A 22627-nucleotide genomic window follows, 5' to 3' on the forward strand; every position below is an offset into this window, starting at 1 on the left:
CTCTACAAAAGTTGTAGATTTTTGCATGATCTACAACTTTTGTGATGGATACTTTTTTGTTTGACGTCAACTTTCGCCAGAAATCCCAATGATACAATTTTTTATAACTTTTCAACCCCCCAAATCAACCCTCTACGCATTTATTTATTTTCGTTTGTCATAAGCCCCTTTACCATTTCCACTTATAAAAGTCCAGGTAACAATTTTCTTTTTTTCCCCCCCCTCTAAATGAGTTATTTTGATCGGTCTAAGAGGTACCAAATAACTTACCCCTTTCCACGATCTGCCCGAATTCCTGAGTAGTGGGTGACACCATCGGCAGCATGGTGTTCTGGCCGAAACCGGGACTCTGCCCTTCGTGACTAGCGGGCGGTGTAGGGTAAGCAAAACCGGGCGAGTCGTGCCTTATCAGTGGACTTTGCAGCGGCGACTGCGCGGTGATTGTATGAGGAGACCTCGCGTACTGCGCCGGCGAATGCGTCTGGTACCCTGGGGAAGGCATATCCAGATTACTCGTGGAGTGAAACGTACTGAACTCCGCTAAACTCTCCGGCAAAGGGGAATCCAGCACCGCTTGCAGTTCCTGGTTAACCGAATGACTAGATTGGTACGACGGGGACTGCTGGACGACGGATTCCTGGAGGTTGATGTCTTCCAGTTTGAACTCTGGCAGCTGTTGGTCGTTCTGGTCTTGCAGCAGGGTGTCGGTTTGGAATTGTATCGAGGCGAGTTGGTTGGGATCCACGCCTTGCAGGAGCATGGTGTCCTGTACCTGGGTGAAGACCTCGTCTTGTAGGGTGGACGAGATGAATTCCGCTTCGTCCGACTGGTACGTCACGTTGGCCAGGGTAAAGGAATCCGCGGATTGGAACTCTATGAGAGGAGAGGATTGCGACTGACCCGGATCTGACGTGGTTCTCTTAACGGAGGCCTTCTCCCTTTTCAGTATGAGATCGGCCAGGGCCTGAGCTTCTTGCTGAGTGGTGGAAGTCCTGAAAGCTTCTGCGTCGGAATGTCTTCTGGTTTTCTCCGCCGTCTGCTGGGGCGGGGCAGGGACCACGAACGAAGAGATCTTCGACTCCAGGTCAGCGTTTCCTGAGGAATGCACGGTTAGGGGGAACAGCGGGGGGGCGTTGGATTTTGCTTCTTCTTGGGGCGTGGTGCTGGATGCCGGCGGATTGGTTATTCTCTTGTTTATTATCTTCTCTTCTATCAAGGCCCGCACGCTGACGCTGGCCGTCTGGAGAGGGGGGCCGGTGGAGTCTTTCTTTTCGCATTTTTTGTTCTCCGAGTCCTGCGGAATGTAAATGTCGCTAGAGTGGGAAATGTAGGAATGCGACAGCGAAAAGATTAATTTAAACAGAGTTGAGAGAGATAATTGGTGTTTTCTCAGGGTCATACTAATAATAACCATTCACGAAAAATGATTGTTCGAAAGTGATGCTCAAAAAAGTTTTTCATCTCAAAATTTCAGGACTAGAATATTGGTTCTTGTTTTTCTGGATACGACATTATTCACGAAGTTATAGCCTTTCAAAAATCACTAAAAAATTTGGAAATTTTTCTGTTCCTTTAATTTTTTTGGTATAGTTCATAGGAAAAATTATTTAGAGAATTGAATTTCAAATCGAAAAAGCTTATTTAAAAAATTTCAAAGGAAAATTTTATGCAAAATAATCGTTAATAAACAATTTGAAAAAAGTAAAAAAATCGATTTTCTGATTTTTTTTATTTTTTTGCCTCTAGTTTTTTTTTAGTAAAGATAGGTATAGCCATTGCTTCATAGAAGTAAAAGTAGATAAAATTTCCTTCAAAACATAGGGTATTTTTGGATGAAAATTGACTGATATATATGCTCAAACTTTGCCAATTTTTCGATTTTCGTCGCGTTTACCCTTATACGTTTTAATTCTCATTTTTTGCAAAAAAGGAAAGAAATAAGACGTTCAAGGATTTTCATCACATGACTTGTTCGAAGGGTCATTAAAAATGAAACCACGGGGTGCTCTTAAATTAGAGGGTTGAAATTGAAGATAGGGGTGAAAATGCACTTTTCCAGTTTTTTAAATATAGCACGAAAACGAAGTAAAATTTCGGTATAGTTCATAGGAAAAATTTTGTAAAGAATTGAATTTCTCATCGAAATGGCTTATTTAAAAAATGTTAAAGGAACATTTTATGCAAAAAATCGTTAATAAACAATTTTAAAGAACGCAAAAAATAAGATTTTTTGATTTTTTTTTACTTTTTTAATAAAATAATTTAGTAAAAACCTGAGAATTTAAGTTTATTAATAATGTATATACAGTGTGTCCACGGATGGAGTTGACACACAAGAGGAGAAACTCTTTTATTTTTGACTTTATCGAAAAATGTCACTTCATAAAAAGTTCTGCCCCTCGAAAAAATGAGACTTGCAGTTTTTTAAATATGGCACGAAAACGAAGAAAAATTTCGGTATTGTTCTTAGGAAAAATTTTGTAGAGAATTGAATTTCTCATCGAAATGACCTATTTAAAAAATGTAAAAGGAAAATTTTATGCAAAAAATCGTTAATAAACAATTTTAAAGAAAGCAAAAAATAAGATTTTCTGATTTTTTTTTTACTTTTTTTAATAAAATAATTTAGTAAGAACTTGAGAATTTAAGTACAATAAAGTTCATTAATAATGTATATACAGTGTGTCCACGGATACAGTTGACAAGAGGAGAAACTCTTTTGTTTTTGACTACCAAAAAATGTCACTCTTTATAAAAAGTTCTACCCTTCGAAAAAATGAGATTGTCATACAAACATCTTAGAGTAGATGTACAGGGTGCTCATAAATTTAAAAAAAACACGAAAATACTCAAGAGAGAAGTACCATTATTTATTATTTTACACAACATTTTTATAGAACAAATCTGTTATAACCTCAAATAATGTTTTAATACAAATTTTAAAATAAAAATTTAAATTTTTGGGGTGAGCTATACATATAGATTAAAAGTCAGAATAGAAATTTTTATTTTAAAATTTGTATTAGGACATTATTTGAGGTTATAAATAGATTTGTTTTATGAAAATATTGTGTAAAATAATAAATAGTGGTACTTTTCTCTTGAGTATTTTCGTGTTTTTTTTTAAATTTATGAGCACCCTCTATATCTAATCTAAGAAGTTTGTAGACAGTCTAATTTTTTCGAGGGGCAGAACTTTTGATAAAGAGTGACATTTTTCGATTAAGTCAAAAACAAAAGAGTTTCTCCTCTTGTCAACTCCATCCGTGGACACACTGTATATACATTACTAATAAACTTTATTGTACTTAAATTCTCAAGTTTTTACTAAATTATGTTATTGAAAAAGTAAAAAAAAGAATCAAAAAATCTTATTTTTTGCTTTCTTTAAAATTGTTTATAAACGATTTTTTGCATAAAATTTTCCTTTTACATTTTCTAAATAAGTCATTTCGATGAGAAATTCAAGTCTCTACAAAATTACTATACCGAAATTTTGCTTCGTTTTCGTGCTATATTAAAAAAATTGCAAAAGTACATTTTCACCCCTATCTTCAATTTCAACCCTCTAATTTAATAGCACACCATGGTTTTTTAATTTTTAATGACCTTTCGAACAAGTCATGTGATGAAAATCCTTGAACGTCTTATTTCCTTCCTTTTTTTTGCAAAAAATGATAATTAAAACGTATAAGGGTAAACGCGACGAAAATCGAAAAATGTTTCTAAGTTTGAGCGGCCATATATCAGTCAATTTTCATCCAAAAATACTTTACAACCTCTTGTTTTGAAGGAAGTTTTATATACTTTTTTTTCTATGAAGCAATGCCTATATCTATCTCTGCTCAGAAAAAAGTTATTTGCATAAAAGTAAAAAAAAAACAAAAAATTTAATTTCTTGCATTTTTTTATAAAATTGTTTTTAAAATATTTTGCAATAAATAAATTTTTTAAATAAGTTATTTCGATAGAAAATCTCATTATCTACAAAATTTTTCCTATGCAATACCCTCAAATTTTACTTCGTTTTCGAGATATACTCAAAAAAAACCGGAAGGGTTGCATTTTCACCCCTATCTCCAATTTCCACCCTCTAATTTAATACCACTCCGAGGCTTTTTCATTCTAAATAAACATTTGAACGATTCATGCACCCATCAACGTTGTAGTTCCTTAGTACCCCTGTTTTTTAAGACATAATCAATAGCCTAGATATCAAGAAAATACTTTTTTTAAATAACTTTTACACCTAATTATAATCTAACTTCAATTTTTTTGTAACTCATCTTGGCAACTGCCTATTCCAAAGCAAGCGGAGGAGGCAGAATTTAATTTTGAAATCCAGTCCGTCCCGCGTCCCCGTGCCGGAGCGAGTACGGTTTCCTTTGGAATCATCCGAGCTAAAGTTATGCAAAATACCTCGAAATGAATCAGAATATTCTGTCGAGGGGCTTCATTAGCCCAACGAACTGCATTTAAAACGTGACTCTCCTTATAATCACCTTAGAAATGCCGCCTCGCCCCGCGCTTCTTCCTCTCGTAATTCCTCACAGATCCCTTTTAAGCCGAAATTAATTTGCCTTCAAAATATATTTCAATTCCCTCATAACCCGGTAATTACTTTATTAAATGCGGAGTTTCTTTCCTCTCCCCCCCCGTGTTCTAGGGAGGGCGTTTCCAGCCCCGCACTTTCCAACTCCAATTAAAAACGAATAAGTTCGGCCCGTTTTTCACCAATTAATTAGCGTTAATTCCCCAAACAGATGCAAACTTCGTGTTTTGAACTCGACGGAAACGCCGGACCGGGCTAATGGCGTGAATTTGTTGCGTCTGATGAACATTCCCGATATCCGGTCGCCATTGGTGCGAATCAAAGCACTGGGAGATAAAAAATCTTTGACATTTTGTTACTTTTTAATTTTTTTGAAACCATTATGTATAATCAAACCTCGGATGAGCAGAACTTCCATTTTTTAAATTTAGTTTTTTTACACCATTATAAAGTCTGTTAGACCGTACTCTAAAAAAAACGTGAGCGCCATAAAATTGAAAAATACTGATCCCGACTCTGAACTGGAACCGTACCGCCTACATACCTTCTTGAAGTAGCCCCCATGCAGCCTCATATGTCCATTGAGCGCCGGTATATTCTTGAACTTCCTGTGGCACAGATTGCACTCCACCGGTTTCTGCTCCGGCTTCCCCGTTGTGGAGTTGACCGGCGACGTCGTGGGGGTGGTGGTGGTGACCTTGGACTGCGGACTGTGGGCTCCGCTGGCGATTGTTTTGTTCGACGTGCTCTGCTGCTGCTGCCCCCCCTGCGAACAGACACAGGATTATAACGGTGCAACATCAAGAGTCGTTTCGGTATGTGTTATTCAATCCAAAATATTATAGACGTAATATTTATAAAAAAAATGTGGCAATTAGGTTTTTATGTATATTATCTTCGTCTGTGTTACAATGAACTGTTTTCGGAATAAATAAGTGTTTGAAACGGGCAGCAACAAATTGTTTAATGTATTTAGTTTATTTAACTTTGCCAAAGTTCAAAATCTACTGAAAAGATTTAACAGAAAACAAATATTTATAGACCAGGAAATATAGAATAGGGCGAGACTTTTTGTTTCGGCAAGCTGAATTTATCACTATAGATGCTAAATATTATGTGCAATAACATATTAGTTTCCACAGTCATAAAATGGGGGGGGGGTAAAGATTGTTTACAGGGTGGTTAATTCTATAATATTTACGTAAATTCAGGTTTTTCGCTTATAACTTTTTTCCGTTCATTTCCACGAGAAAATAGTAATGCACTTTAGTTTTCGTCTTCAAAGGACCTACAGAACTAGCCCTCGACCGTAAAAAAATATTGATTAGATCAAAAGTTATAAACAGAAGAATTTTATTTATGACTTTGGAATTAAACCAAATTATTACCAGAACGTTTTGGCATCTCATCCTCTCATTTCTTATCACTGTCTAATAACTCACACGAAATCTAGAATCGTTGATAAGCTATTGACTATGTCAAAAAAAAAAGAGGGTTCAAAGGAACTACAACGTAACAGAAATTTTATTGTTTGATATGTTCAATTGACCCTAAAAAATGATAAAACCGCGGAGTGCTACCTTTTAAAGGGGTGCGTTTTTGAGAACGAAGTAAAAAGGTGGTATTTTCAGTTTTTTGAGTTTTACTCGAAAACTATGAATTTTTTCTAAATAGTTGTCAACGGAAAAGTTGTAGCAAATTGAATTTCCAATCGAAATGAGACCTTTTAAAGTCAAAAAAAAAATATTTTTAACAAAAAACGAGTAAAAAACCCCGAAAAATGCGTTTTTTTTGGTTTTTGGCCCACAACTTTTTTCTGAGAGGAGTTAGGTATAAGCATTGATTCATAGAAAAAAAAGTTAATGTTTTTTCCTTTAAAATATCCTAATCCTTTATAGAAGTACCTACGACTAATAGAAACCGAGATACATTGGATCAAAGTTGGCTACTTCTTGGATTTTTGGCCAATTTTTGCCCTTTTTTGATGATTTTCGTCTTATAACTTTTTTCTGAGTTAATTTAGGTATATGTAATGCCATATTCAAATGAAAGCTGGTTTCAAGACCTTTAAAATGGTGCCTGGTAGAAGTTTGTACAATTAAAATCAACCGAGATATGTCAATTTAACCAACGATACTTTTTTCTGTTTATAAAATTTTTATTACTTTCGGTATTATTTTGTCTAATAATTTATTTTTGTGAATGTGAAAGTTAAAATAAGTTTCTAGGTCTGTTTTTACTATTGTTTAAAAAACTGATTTATCTCGAAAACAGTTCATTTTCTTCATCTTCATCCATCTAAATAAATGAACAGTATATTTTTTAAAGAAAACTATTCAAAGTATTTAAAAATAATATTTGATGACCTCTGTCTAAAAAAAATATGTCGGTATGTACCGAATAAATTGAATATGGCTTAGGAATATTATCAAATACATTAAGAACATTATACCCAACGTTACTTTCCTCAAATTGGCTTGTCTTCGTGGTAGCTAAACAGACGACATGAATGCAGTTTTCATACCTAGTTGGAAGGAAGTCTTTTCTCTGTTGCCGTTCGACGTAAATAATGAGAACCATTACAATGAGCCTTTACTCAACTTTTGAGCCGAAATATGCCTTTTTGCAGAAAAGAAACCCTGGGAAACGCTTGTGGCAAGCGAGAATTATATTTCGTATTTAGTGTCCTTTTTGCGTTATTCAAACAAGGATAAAACAAACATTTGGATATATTTTTGGAAAAAAATACGCAATTCCCAATAGATTGATGTAATAATATCAATATTTTTCATAACTCGTAATCATGGTTGGGTTATGCGAACAAAAAGGTATTGTTTCACATTATGACGTAAAATGCCCCTGGTAATAATTAATTTTCATAAGTTATTGATTTTCGTAGAACATAATAATAATTTTAATTAAACGGCGAAATAAATTATTTAAATCACGGTTTAATCACGATTAGATACAAAGGAATGCAATGAAAGCACGCAAAAGTACAAACGTAAAGCAATTTATTGCAAAATTGAAAATATAAATTGAATGTGTATATACACCTCGCATCAAAATTAATGCATTTCCATTTGATTTTCTCATGAACGGCATTCTGATTGTGGTATTTTTTGTAATTATAGGTTTGTTGTTTAGTAACGATGTAAAACAAACATGTTTATTGTCAGTTTTTTGCATATACAAAGTATTAAATTCCAGAAACTGTCCATAAAATAGTTGTAGCAGATATATGAACTGTTAAAAAACAGTTGAGATTTATTCATTTCCCCAGCACAAGTTACTATTAAATGACAGACTTTCAATTTCACTTAAGGAAACTTAGGAAACCACATAATTACACGTTTCTTGGCAAATTTTACGAAAAAATGAGTTGAGTTAGATTTTTTTTAATATTTCAGCGTATATTTTATTATTTATTAAATTTACTAACATATTACGAAACTTAATTATTCTATTTCATACTAAGACTAAGATGACATGGATATAAAAAATACCTGAGGAATCCTGTAGCCATAGTAGTAGCTCCAATAGTTCATAGTCACCGAATTAAACCCAAAAACTTATCACATTTTACGGTTTACGTGAACAGACCCTCAACGGTAATGAACAACACCGAAACGCTAGGTTTATGACATCATCTATTTTCAACTACTAAAGTTTTCATATTAAGTCTTACATTAAAAGGGGATGAATCTGTGGAAGGTGGCTATCTCGTGACGTCACGTTTGGTCCAGATAACCGGATTAAAACTAATGCCGCCGCCAGTGGCGTACCGCAAACATTAGAAACAACCAGAATAGAAACAAGTACTTAGATGCGAGGATATCTTTCGAGAAGAGATTTGCACGAAATTCGCATTAATGTTAGGAAGAATGACCAGGTTTTTGTGGTGTTGAACTTAAACAATTCTTACTTATATTTTTGTAAATTTTCCTATTAATATCACACCATCAATTATCGAATTTAAAATCGATATTTTTACAGAATTGTAAATTGTGCTTAAAAATTAAACGTTAATTCTTTTCAGTGTAGGTTTATATCACATACAGACATTGTGCTACTAATATAGAAGCATATTTCATATCTAGAGTGTCCTTGAGACCTAAATACAGTTAATTAATGTCCGTTGATTAGCTACGATTGTTCAAGATAGGGAATTGTCACTCTAGGTGAGTAGGATAATTCGACAAAGCTTGCCCGAGATCTACTTCCACAACTAAAACTGAAACCAAGTACTAGTATTACGTTTATTTAATCTACACCGTTCGTATTTTCGACGCCACTGGTAAGATTTCGTTGAATTTTTTACCGAGCAACAAAAGAACAACTGATTCGACGCTTTAAAAAAAAAACAACCTGTTTGTGATTGTGAAAAATCCAACGTACGCCCATGTGTCGCGTCCGCGTTAGCCGTGTCGTCCGAGGGATGCTGTGAGAACCGAGTGACCTCCGACCTCCGCGTTCCTCCGGAGTGACCGCCGAGCAGGGGCGCCAACCCCCTACCCCCCTCGTCGACGTCTCAACTCCTCACCGCACTTCCCACCCCTCCAAGAAGGGTTGGATGTGCTCGCTTAAACTGTGTAGTGATTAATTGTTGCGTCTCATTTAATTCCAGACCGACTGAACGTGCCTTTCGGTCCGCAGAAGAATTCGGACCGAGCGTTTAAATAGAGTGGAGAGGGTTGAGGGAGAAGTGGTTATCTTTAAACGAGTTTTTTTTTCATGATGACGTCAATCTATGCTTGTTTATTATATTGTGTTTGGTACCGTCTACGAATAACGTCTTCTGTTCTGTTTATTGAGTAATTTGTAATAAGAAATCCGGCTCGAAGGACCAAAGACTTTGACGCTTGTGAATAGATCAAAGAAATGCAGTCAAAAACAGTTTTTGTACGTGTTCTGTAGGTTGGTTTTTAGTAGCTGCAGTAAAATTTCAATCAGTGAATGCAAAAAAGTTCTAGTTCTTTCCATGAAATTATTATGCAATGTGTGGTATTTCGTTTTATTGCCGAAACAAAAAGTCGCGTCCAACTCTATATTTCCTGGACTACGTAGTTAATTCTCGACATTTATTTCGGATACACCATATATACATCCTGGATTCTCTTTGACGCGAAACAAATTTTAATTGCGAATTATCCCGCTCTCCCCAGCGCTAATTAGCTTTTTTAAATTACCACCACCGGCAATATTTCCGTATACCCCGCGCGAAAAGCTCCTCTTCTTCTTCTTCTTCTTCTCCTTCTTCGTTTCGTTTTAACTTCCCTAATTATTTGAACTACTTAGTTTCGGGCCAGCGGGATAGTGAAAAGAAAGTTGAAAGGAAGCGGAATCTAATTCGGGCGAAAAAGAGATTAAATATTTGACAAGAGCTGAAAGTTTCACTAGGGCGAGGGTCGTCGAGGTTGGCCAGCGACGCTTATTAGATTTTTTAATTAGAAATTCTGAGGTTTGTGGAATACGTTGAAATAATCGAGGCGGGCGGTTTCTTAATTATTTTGTTTCGTTAAGGCGGATCTGTCGACGCAATTTAAGCCACGACCTACTTCTAAATGTACGAGATCATTTACATAACATTATATCGTCGTTGCGATACGAACACAAATTAGTTGTTTACTAGAAAACTGTTTGTTTTTGTGGTTATTTCGGCTGCTTGTCGCTTTGAAAACAACTCGTGTGTTTTTGTGTACCCCCAAAAGCCAATCTTTGACGAAATTAACCCGTAACCGCTACGAAAGCGATAGCAGACACGCAGACAGTTCAAAGTCGTTATACGTCTGGAGGAGAGATCAGAACCAGCCATTCTTGCCACGGCGCGGCGGTTATTAATTTCACTAAGTCAGTATAAATATACAACCGGAGGAGACAAAGAGCGCATTTAGGTATACACGAGATGATTATAATATTCGCAATGGCAAATACCACGAATACTCCAAACAGCATTAATCCGTTTTGTTGCTTTTGTGCCCGCGCCTACCCGTTTTTCATTATTCTCCGTTGGAATATGAATAATTTCGGGTGAAATGTATGCGATTCGCTTTAATTAATACCCCACCCGCCATTGTGTGTCCTAATTAATTGAACGCGGCCGTAAATATTACGAATTCGTCAAAGTGGGGATTATTATACTACATTTATTGTGCCATTGGAAACGGAGATCGGCCATTTTAATGCCCCTACCGGCTAATTGGAGTGTCGGCTCGGCTCGCGGGGCCCCCCTACATTTTTCCCCGGCGAAAAATACTAATTAATTTATATCTTTGGATAAGCTGTTTACCGCCCCGGCCAATTAGCTAAACATAATTAATATTCGAGTGCCTAATTAAAATCCGCATCCCCAAGAATCTGAATTGACAGCCTACGGTTCGTTTCTGGGAAAACACTGACGTTCTGTTCCGTTGAAGTCCATAAGTACACAGTTAATAGGAGTTTTTCGAGAATTATACCCAGGTGACATTGTAAACGAAGTAATTGGATTAACAGAATTGTGTAAAATACCCCCACCCTTGAACCAATATGCTCATAATTTTGTCAAGGGGTTATGCTACAGATTCTATTTCTTTTGGTTTAAAGATGAAATATTTGTTAAACACATTTTCGATTCAATCTTGAAATAATTAGACCGATCGATTTAGGACTCATTTAGAGGAAAAAAAAAAGAAAATTGTTACCTGGACTTTTGTAAGTGGAAATGGTAAAGGGGCTTATAATAAACGAAAAAAATAAATAAATGCGTGAAAATTGTACCATTGGGATTTTTGGCGAAAGTTGACGTCAAACAAAAAAGTATCCAATACATAAGTTGTAAATCGTGCAAAAATCTGCAACTTTTGTAACCACTTTTTAAGATAACCTCAAAATTTCCGAAAAAATGGGAAAAACAGTTTTTTTTCTGATTTTTCGTTTTTTATTTTTCATTTCCGCGAAAATAATTTAATTTTGACGAAATTTGGTGAAAGTATACCTTTCTCTGTCGTAAATAACCACAATTTTTTTTTTGACAAAAAATCAAAAAGTTTCCGAGATATTCCTTTTTTCCGGTCTGAAACACTTTTTCTTCAAAGAAAAATTCTACTTAGAAAAATCATCGTCTGCCGGTGTACATTTTTTTCGTTTTGACATATACTTTTTGGTGAAATAAAAAATCTGTAATCACAGTTCAAAAACATGCTCAAAAACGCAAAAAAAATAAAAAATGACTTGCAACAATGAATTTTTCAGTAATTGTTGATAATTTGTTTAAATTTAAAAAAAATCAAAAACTGATTGTACCATTCAATTGTACGGAAAAAATACAAAAAAAAACTGTCTCATTGTTTGACCCAAAACTTTATTTTTGTACAGTATTGCTATAAACATCCAAGTCGAATAGTGAATAAATAAAATAAATAATATTTTTTTTTCCGTAAGATCAAATAATGTACTTATTTTTTTTTTAATTTTGACGAATCCATAGATATACAGTGTGTCCAAGATAAGGATAGGACAGCATTAGGTAAGAGATACGGGGTGGCTCAAATTAGAAAAAAGTTTTTTTATACCTAACAATATGCCGTTTAGAAAGTTTTAAAATTCCGGGTAGTTCCGGAGATATCCGGAAAAACCCAAAATTTTGCAAAATTGTTTAATTTTTTTCTGGCTTTATTTGAAAACGAATTTTAAAATAAATTGCATATTTACAATGCCACTTTTTTCGCTCCATACAATGGCGTCGACATTTTTGCAATCCGACGTTTCGTCGTCGAGGTGTCATCATCGGGTTAATTTTTTTAAATACGTCGCTGTTATTTTTATGACAAAATCTAGTCATTTTTAATTCTGAATTCGAAGACGATACGTCGGATTGCAAAAATTTTGACGAAAAAAGTGGCACTGTAAATATGCAATTTATTTTAAAATTCGATTTCAAATAAAGCCAGAAAAAAAATAAAACAATTTCGCAAAATTTTTGGGTTTTCGGATTTCGCGTCAACAGTAGACTTTGCAGTTAATACTTTGTATTGCTGAAATCTCAAATCATCCAGAGATAATTTATCATTTGTGCATTTGTAATTCGACTTAGATGTTTATAGCAATACTGTACAAAAATAAAGTTTTGGGTCAAACAATGAGACATAGTTTTTTTCCGTAGAGTTGAATAATGTAATCAGTTTTTGAATGTTTTTTAATTTAAACAAATTATCAACAATTATTGAAAAATTCATTGTTACAAGTCATTTTTTACTTTTTTTTGCAATTTTGAGCATGTTTTTGAACTGTGATTACAGATTTTTTTATTTCACCAAAAAGTATATCTCAAAACGAAAATAATGATTACCGGCGATGATTTTTCTAAGTAGAATTTTTCTTTGAAAAAAAAGTGTCGGGCCGAAAAAAATGAATATCTCAAAAACTTCTTCATTTTTTTTATCTAAAAAAAATTGAGGTAATTTAAGACAGGGAAAGGTATACTTTCACAAAGTTTCGTTAAAATTAAATTATTTTTGCGGAAATGAGAAATAAAAAACAAAAAATCAGAAAAAAACCTGTTTTTCGCATTTTTCTCGGAAATTTCGAGATTATCTTAAAAAGTGACTTCTACAAAAAATTTTAATTTTTGCATGCTCTACAACTTTCGTATTTGATACTTTTTTGTTTGACGTCAACTTTCGCCAGAAATCCCAATGATACAATTTTTCACAACTTTTCAACCCCCCAAATCAACCCTCCGCCGCCCCTGCTCACGCATTTATTTTCTTTAGGTTTATTATAAGCCCTTTTACCATCGTCACTTATAAAAGTCCAGGTAACATTTTTTTTTTCTCCAAGTGTAATTTGGTTGGACTAAATTACTTAATTTTAAACGTAATTTATTTGTATGATCAGTGAAAGCAATTTTAAAAATCTAGTAAACACACCTAGGATATAAGCCATTAAAGATGCTGGAATCATTCATAAGTCCCAAGCCTGATCCTAACTCTGTTTACTAGATTCCTAAACAAGTCCCTGTCTAATAGATTACACTTTTTGGCTGTTATAAGACATAAGCTTCCCTTAAGTGCACTAGTTTCTTTCAAACAGTTTGGAAATCACCATAAAGACTTGAGGAATATAATCTACACCAAATAGTGGTCAAATGGAAGGCAAAACCTTTGTTTTCCAATTCGCATACCTAAAAAGAAAACAAGCACATGCACTCACCGTCGACGTCCACGCTGCCTTGCCCTGGGTCTTGCTGGAGGTCTTGGCGTTGGATTTGGCGGCGGGCTTGGAGGCGGGTTTGCTGGAGGCGGCCTGCGACTGCCTCTGGGTCTGCTCCATTATCTGGTGGATCAGGTCCAGCTGTTGTTTGGTTAGCCCGTCATTGTTGCTGCCGCTGCCGCTCTGTAACGCGAAATAATTAGATCTCTAGCGTTGTTTAGGGGCGGCATTCGTGATTTCGGCCGGACAAATATTGGTCGACAGCGGACTTGATTCCGCCATTGCCGATTGCGTTATCTTAATCGGCTTAGCTTTAGATGGGCTGGGATAGAGGAAATCCATTCGGTACGGGGCGAAGCGCCGTTTCTAAAAACACTTGGTGCTCCAGAAGTAATAATTTCAAACTTTTTCATTAGAAGAAAACAGTCTTAATAAACAAAGGTGGAAAATGCCTTTCTTGAGAACACACAATCAATGGTTTGTAGGAAATATAATTAGAATTTTTGAATTCAGTAATCATCTTGGTATTTTGGTGCGAACAATATTTAATGCTCTGTTACTGAGACATCGAAATTACAATTTTAAAGGTACAAGGAATAAGATAATAAGAAACTAATTTAAATTCAATCAGAAACAGATAAGACCTCGCAAACTTTAGACAACAAAACTTTATACAATAAAATGTTACAAAAAGTTACAAGTAACACATTTACTTCAGTACCAATGAATAGTTTAATGTTGGAAGGATACAACGATATTATAAAAAACATATTCGAGCTAGAGAAGTTGTTGGAGAAGGTTCTAGTCCAAAGTAGAAGAGAAAGATCCCAATACTGAACTGGTTGATTGACCAAGGAGTTTACAATCGGTTATGTATGGCCAGAAAGAACAACCTCTTCTTACTTGCACCATTAACGACAGAAAAGGCTTAGGAGGCGGCCGAAAATTTAAAAAATTAAATGAGTTTTGGATATACAGCTTCTAACGGATGGGTACAAGAATTCTGTTGATAACACAGCTGAAGTTGACCTAGATATATTGAAGTATAAAAACCAAAGCTACACATAATATTGCACAAAATATTCAGAAAAATGTGTACGGTCCTGACAAAAGCGAACTTTTTTACCTTGCATTGTGTTAAATATGACTTAACGGAAAGGGAAATTGATTTTTCTGGTGAAGAAAAATATTTTCCTCTCAAAGCATCGAAAGCTGCAGAAAGTGCAGTCAGAACTCACTTGTCAAAAATCTGATGGGAAAGAAAACTTCTAACAATGTGTTACTGGTTTATTTTCGATCTATGAAATTTGCTAGGAGGATAGGCGCTTGCAAAAGCTCGCAAATTTTCGTTACATGTTCAAAATTTTCAGTATTAAATAAAAAGTACGAATTTGACTGAAATTGGATGAAACTAGAGGAAAAGATATCTGTGCTCAATAAATACCCGCAATCTGGACCCCCCAATTTCAAAATGGCGGCCTTCTACAAAATTAGAAAGTCGAAAATGCGAACGCGTCTATCTTCTTACCAAGTCAAGATATTGAAATTCGGTAAAAAAGAATCGAAAGATAATTACATTATCTCGCGTACGAGTAAATTTCAGATTTTGAAGTTGCAAAAGTTATTAACAAAAAACCAAAAAAAACGGTAACTAGGATCCTTATCTCGGCGGTTTTTTAATATACAGTTTTCAAACCAGTTACATCAAATAGTTCTTAAAGAAACATGAATTAAAAAAAAGCATTTCGATCCGACCAATGGGAGCCGAGATAATTTTTTTTATTAAAAACTGTATTCCGGCTACTATTTAATATTTTGTAATAAACTTGGGCTCGTTGTAAAGTAAAATACTTCTTTTATACGCTAATTTTTTTGAATGGATTCGACAAGAAATGACTAACAAAACCACCAAAACCAGAATGAGAGGCGGCCCACGCGTCTTAACGGTAGCCAGGAGAGGGGAGCTCTGTGACGTCATAGTGCCCTTGCTGCGCTCGCCTTCTCAAAATTCTTACTTAACAAATGGATTGTGCTACTTAGAAAGCAGCTACCGGGATGCTTTTCTTTAAAATCGAGTCCCCTATAGTTATCTTTTCCTGTAGTTTTATCAAATTTCAGTCAAATTCGTTTTTTTTATTTAATGCTGAAAATTATGCATATTTTTTCTAATTTTGCAATGTAAAAAAAATTGCGAGCTTTTGCAAAAGCCCATCTTTGCATAAAATTTCCCCAGAAACAAAAGAAATATAAGCAAACAACTGAAAAAAAGCATTTTTTTTCGTTTGTTATAAACAGTGTGACGCTCGACCTCTACAAATATACAAATTTGGGCTTTTATTCTGTGTGTTTTTTACTTAATTTTAAGCCCATAATTTTGGTCTAATTCGCCCGGATTCATTTGAGTTACAAAATTTGTTCAATTGAATTGAATTTATTTCAAAAATAAGTAGTCAGTAGACAGCTGTGTGAAAATACTTTTTGCTCTAGAACAAACTTTCCAACTGACTCAAGCGGCGACACTTAAGAGACATAATTAAAATGTCGACATTTTTATTCAGTTCTCGAACGATGTAATATTGACGACATTTATAATATTATGGGTACCTCGTACATCCTCCAGGAAGGAAAATATTCCGATTCCGTCACCGAACCCCCGATTTATGTATTTTTTTACACAAATTGCTAAAACGTATGATGTACGTGCCGGCTACAAATCGAAACCCAGTGCATTTTCCAGTCGCGCAAATTGCATTTCAACCGCCGATCGGACACGTGCTTTCGGATTTATCGCCGCCCCCGAAAAATTTACGGGCGGGCGGGGGAAATAATCCCATCTAACTGAGAACTGGAGATCGGCGATTGACGCAAAGTGGGACATTCCTCATACGCGACTTAATATTTAAAAGTCTCCGTCTCCGGACAGCTTGATGTATGTACGGAGGTATGTTCGAGCATTATTACTGGGATTACCGTGGAGCCCTAGCCGGCACTGACATTATTTCCTTAAGCGTTACAAATTACAACCTTCGGGGGTGATTTAAGCCCAGGTGTATTTTTCTCCGGGAAAAAGTTAACTCTTCACGAACAGGGATAAATGCCCGGACATTTCTCTTCTTAAGGAAGCGAGCAGTTAGCCGCCCCGCTCGAATTTTTATTGTTATTGTAAAGTTGGCGGCGTGTGTTAAAAGTTACTGCTGGTTTTATAAGTCCTAAATCCTCCCTCCCCCCGGACGGGCAGTTTGACTTCTGAGTTAAACACTTTTTCGATGCTTCAAGTCTTCACAATGTACCACATAGTTGTTTACGCTACGTATCTTCCATCGTGCTCCTTCTCTTAACTTTATAATGGGGAAGGGTATGAAAAATGATAATATCAAAAAAGTAATTCGAGAGAAATGACGATGAAAGTTAGAAATTTGGAAATAAGCTCAGGGTCAGGCAAAAGCCGCTCGGGAATTCGCTCTTTTTATATTAAATAGAGCTTATTTTTACGGTGATTTAAAGAAAAAGGGGCGATTTAAAAAAAAGAAATGACCTACGCCTCTCTGTTCCCTTTTTATAACCCCCCCCCCCCCATAAAGTGCAAATTGTCTACTAATAATTTTTTCATTCTAAGTAGGAATTCTCATGGATTACCAATCAGCGTAGGTAACTACATTGCACGATTGGCCCTGTCGACTAAAAATCCCTAAACCCCAGCAGAGTGGTTGAAGGGCTTACAGATGTACGAAAATACACTGTACCATCATTAAACCCAAAACGAAACGCGGTGTCGATATATTTGGCCATTCTCGTATAGTGGTTTGGTCTTCAAGTGAGAACAACTCTAAGTAGCATGGAAAACTTTATTCTACTAATTTCGCTGGTAACACGAGTCACAACAGAGCAGGCTTCAAGACTTCTGGTTCGTACCGCGAAATGTTTTCGGTTTTTATCCTTGTCCCCAGGTACCTACTTTTATTACCCCATCCTAATTAACACTTATCCGGGTCATTACCTACTCGGTTTGTGCTTATGTACCCTAATAAACAACAACTAATTTATGTTTACAGCCTACTTATTCTAATCTCATTTGCTAAATACATTTATTTGGGATAATCTCGGATAATTCAAAGTATAATTTATATGGCTCGTAAATTCCCAGAAAGCAAAATATATTTATTGGGGCTGGTACTAAATGTAATTGTCGCGTACCGTTACACTCGTTTCGCCAAATTTTTGTTTTTTAACCGTTTATCATTCCTTGTCGTATCATATTTCAATCGTGCAAATAATGATTAAGCACGTGCTGCTGAGAAACTATTGTTCGCGCTTTCATACAGAACCGGACTTGTATCCCGATTTCATTCCACGCGTATTATTCAGGGTTTAATTTTGTTGCTGTTTTATTTATTTCGTGTTAGTTTAAGATGTTGGGAAACGATTCGGCTGTTGAAATGGTTGAATAAAAAGAAAATGAAAGAAGAGAAAAATATCTTGCTCTAGAGCTGTTCGTTTGAAGTAAACAGCATTTGTTTTACACACATGGAACAGCTAAAGTATTTTTTTGGTGAGTGTTCTATACTAAAGTAAAATTAAGTGTTTGAGCATGACTGCATCTCATTTGATATGACTTATATTTGACATTTCGTTTGACATTTAAAATTATTGAGTTGAATTTAGGTTTGATAGATTTTTAACATTAAACGAAAAAAAAATACCTCAACTGTTGTATTATCGTGAGGCTTTTTAAAAAATCATAAAAATTGTCCTTTGCTGCACATACAAAAAGTCCTGGAGAGTACAAGCTTCAATGCATCGCTATTACAGGGTTAAAGATTCTATCTACTAGTACCGCCTCGAACATAATTTTTTTTTAAACGACTTACCTTAGCGGGGTCGGTGGCGAGCAGCTGCTGTAATTGACTCTTGCCGGCGGACGACGTCGACGCCGACGACGACGACGCCGTGGATGTGGGCGGCGGCGCGTACTGGATGCAGCTGGAGCCGTGCGGCGACGCTGCGTCACCCGAGGCGGCCCCCTGGGCCGGCGACATGGTGGTGGACGTAGTGTTCGCCGCCGACGAGCTGTGGTGGTTCTCCGTGTGCCGCCGCAGGGAACGCGCGTCGCAGTAGCTCTTGCCGCACCCCTCGGCCTTGCACTCGTACGGTTTCTTGTTGCGGTGCGTCAGCATGTGCCCGTTTCTGTAACAGAAACAACCAAAAACTTTGCGCGTGACCTTGATATAATTGTTTTAAAAGAGGGGCCCGAGTACAGATCCTTGAGGAATTTTAAACTCAAAATTTTTTTGATAACGATGTTCATGTCTGTGACGCTAAATGATATTGTGACAATGTGTTAGTTTCCAATTTATGACAGAAATCAACGATGCGATGAGCTCGGCCCCATTTACATGTTTTATTTTTGACATAAACCTGTACAAAACATTGCCTTTACGACCTGTTCGGTACAACCGGTGGTAATGCAATAAACGAAGGTGTTACAGCACCGTGACCGACACGTAATAATAATATTAATAAAAATATCTGTGACTCGTTCGCGACGCGTCGCTACTAAATTTTTCATTTTCATTTTAACAACTGCGTCATAAAATTACGTCCATTTAGACACCGGGATAACAAATGGTTTATTGGAAACTGCAGCTGCCGTGTTGTTTTGTATATCTATCTATTTTTTATTGGACTGTAAAACGTGAAATATAGAAACGCTTGTTTTTTTTTGTTCGTTTCAAATGACGGCGTCCGATGATTTTATTGTAATCCATTTCTGCAGTCCATATAACTCGGCGTACTATTAAATTGTTATTGATACGGAAAAAGTTGGAAAGAGGGGCAATTTTTATGTGTATCGTTCTAGCTCGTTACAAAAGACAGAGAATTGTTTTAGATTAAATATATTTTTTAGTAGGGGATACTTACAAATGATCTTGTCTTTTGAAAGCTTTCCCACACATGCTGCAAACGTATTTCCTCTCATCGCTGTGCGTCAATTTGTGCTTGGCCAGCGCCGAGGCGTTCCCAAAAACTTTGGCACAAACCTGAAATAAAACTTTACTTTTAATTTTCTTCTATTTCCTTTGTACCACCTTTGACTTAATACAAGTTAGGGTTAATTTATCTTTATAGACCTTATAGATCTTTATAGACCGTAAAATTCAATGAGACTCCATGACAGATTTTGTTAACCCCAGCTTTACTTTGCAACATTCGGCTGAAGACCGCAATGATACTAAATCTGAAAGCCTAAAATATCTTGTACGGATAGAAAAATAAAAATTCCTGGGAAACACGACCTCGAAAAACTGAACTATAACAATAGGGACGTCGATTTAATAACGTAAACGCAAACAATACCGCCGCTCTGTTGGATATACGGTCAATTTCTTCCAGGGCGTTGTCCGGCCAGATTGTGATGCCGAAATGTTATATTACAAATTCCATGAGTGAGCAAGGCATGTGATTCGAGTTTGATATATATTAGGGGTTGTTCCGGATATAGCAGAGGCCTACGGCAGCGACACGACGAGCTGCAGGCACTGCGGAACAATGGGGGAAATATTAATAGTAAACATGCTGCCAAACGAATAAATGGCACGGTTTTTTGTTGGATAGAGCTTAATACGGATACATGAAGATTTTAAGGTCCAATACAGAGTTACAAAATGTTACAATAGTGCGACTGGTGATTTCAACAAACTTTTTTTATTTCTTCCTTCGATTAAATAAATATAATTGTTTTCATTTCACCTAAAAGCTTTTGGAGAGGCAGACCTACGGGTCTATAATTTTTGACATAAATAAATGGTCTTCCAATAATGCCAGTTCAAAACAGAACTGGTCCAAGAACTGATCCTTGTGGTATTCTAACGTTATTGGTTTGTGTTTTGATTAATATTGTACATTACTCTAGAGTTTTATAAATAAGAATTGTTTCCCCAAAGCTTGCATTATTCCCATTTAAGTTTCTCTAATATTTCTTAATAATGCATATTAAGTAAACAAATTTGTTTGATATGGTGACATTTTTTATTCAATTTACGTCTATTAAAATGTCATTCCGTTTTATTATTCTCCCTTTCCTATTTAAAACTGCACAATATTTCCCCTGCTGCCTTTTTCCTTTCATATCGTACACATAATAATGAAACAAAATAAAAAATAAACACGGGATTCATTTCCCGTCCTCAAACAAACTCCTCCGCGTCCTTTTCCCCAACTAATAATGTTTATTAAATGGAAATTTCTCTTTATCCGCTGGGTTTTCATTTGTCTGAATTTGCTTTATTGCAGCCGGGTAATTTATACGATTTTTTCCGAGAATCTCGCGTTGTGAATTAAAGAACTCGGTTCAGTGAATCAAAGATAAAATTGAGAAAGTCTTACCTGGCACTGCTGGGGACCCTGTCGGTTTGGCGAGGTGGGCTTAGGTCTGGACCGCTTGGCGGACACCTTCACCAGTTCCGACGTGCTGCCCGGCTTCTTATCATCCGCAGTCGTTGTTGATACTGAAACAAAACAACGTTTTATTTTTCGCTGGTCTTGTGTCTAATTTCATACATTTTTTCATATTTTTACATCATTACCTGGAAGTTCGATAAAAGTTCAATTAAATACCCGCATTATGTCAATTCTGACGTATATGTTTGCCTGTTTTTTATTTACTTCCTTAAATTATCTGTAAATATCATAGAACCGTATTAGGGATATACAGGGTGGGCCATTAGTGTGAGAAAGTAAAGAAACTCCCTTGTTATTCATAATACAGAAAAAAAGTTTATATAAAAGTTGTACAGAATGAAAAAAACCTAAAGGACAAATTAATTTGAAACATACAGGGCGATGAGTAAAAACGGGACAAGCCAAATATTACATTTTTTAAATGGAACACTCTGTATATTTTTAAACATATGGATTTCTAAGAAAATTCTGTATATGGCAATATAAACAGTTTAACATTTTATTGCGGGGTTGCCAAGTTATGTAGAAAATTCTTCGAATTTTGGAATAAACATGACTTCGAAGAAGTTGTATTAACTTTCAACAAATGTTAGGTAAAGTCTCCTATATTAGCTAACATCGGTATTTTATACAGGGCATTTTTTATAATACGATCATTGTTAGAAAGTTCAAACTTGATTTTCTAAAATTTTTCAAATAGAACACCCTGTATTTTATTGTTGTATTTTATTCACATATCAGTCCACTTTAACTTTTATTATGTATGTTCTACACCTAAATTTGTTAATTTTTAAGATATAGCAACATTTCTGGAAAAACCTAAATTTTATTATTTTCGGTCTCACGAAATGGCTTTGGAAAAAACTGGCACATTGTGTCAACTTGTCAGTTCATAATTTATCGTCATTTTCAGTAAATTTTTTAGTTAGTTAAATTTATTAGTTGGTATTCTATAAAATAATAAAAATTAAGTTTTTTCAGAAATGTTGGTATATCTCAAAAACTAACAATTTTAGATATAGATCATGCTTAATAAAAGTTGAAGTTGACCGATATGTGAATAAAATAGAACAATAAAATACAGGGTGTTCCATTTGAAAAATTTTAGAAAATCAAGTTACTAAAAATGGTCGTATTATAAAAAATGACCTGTATAAAATATCGATATTAGCTAATATGGGGGGGAGCCTTGGTCTAACATTTGCCTATAGCTCTGTCTAATTATTTTGTTCCAAGTGTTAGTAGCTGAAAATTAATACAACTTCTTCGAGGTAACATGTTTTTCCAAAATTCGAAGAAATTTCTACATAACTTGGCAACCCCGCACTAAAATAAACTGTTTATATACAGAATTTTCTCGGAAATCCATATGTTTAAAACTATACAGAGTGTTGTAGCCCTGTATGTTTCAAATTAATTTTGTAG

The 22627-nt window shown here is 35.5% G+C and overlaps 1 protein-coding gene across 5 annotated transcripts in view; it reads right to left on the reverse strand.

Moving 5' to 3' along the window:
- The window catches only part of LOC108917312 (serine-rich adhesin for platelets), a 305787-nt gene that overhangs the window by 17781 nt on the left and 265379 nt on the right, over positions 1 to 22627 (reverse strand). For all 5 annotated transcript variants that reach the window (XM_018723857.1, XM_018723854.1, XM_018723856.1 and 2 more), the window contains 6 exons: positions 21128 to 21249; positions 19664 to 19782; positions 18613 to 18928; positions 13745 to 13927; positions 5097 to 5318; positions 271 to 1294 (listed from right to left, as the gene is read on the reverse strand). In XM_018723857.1, the coding sequence (XP_018579373.1) occupies positions 271 to 1294; positions 5097 to 5318; positions 13745 to 13927; positions 18613 to 18928; positions 19664 to 19782; positions 21128 to 21249 (1986 nt within the window). The remainder of the gene's footprint in view (positions 1 to 270; positions 1295 to 5096; positions 5319 to 13744; positions 13928 to 18612; positions 18929 to 19663; positions 19783 to 21127; positions 21250 to 22627) is intronic.

This window comes from Anoplophora glabripennis, unplaced genomic scaffold, assembly GCF_000390285.2.
Source record: "Anoplophora glabripennis isolate ALB-LARVAE unplaced genomic scaffold, Agla_2.0 scaffold22, whole genome shotgun sequence".
NCBI lineage: Eukaryota > Metazoa > Arthropoda > Insecta > Coleoptera > Cerambycidae > Anoplophora > Anoplophora glabripennis.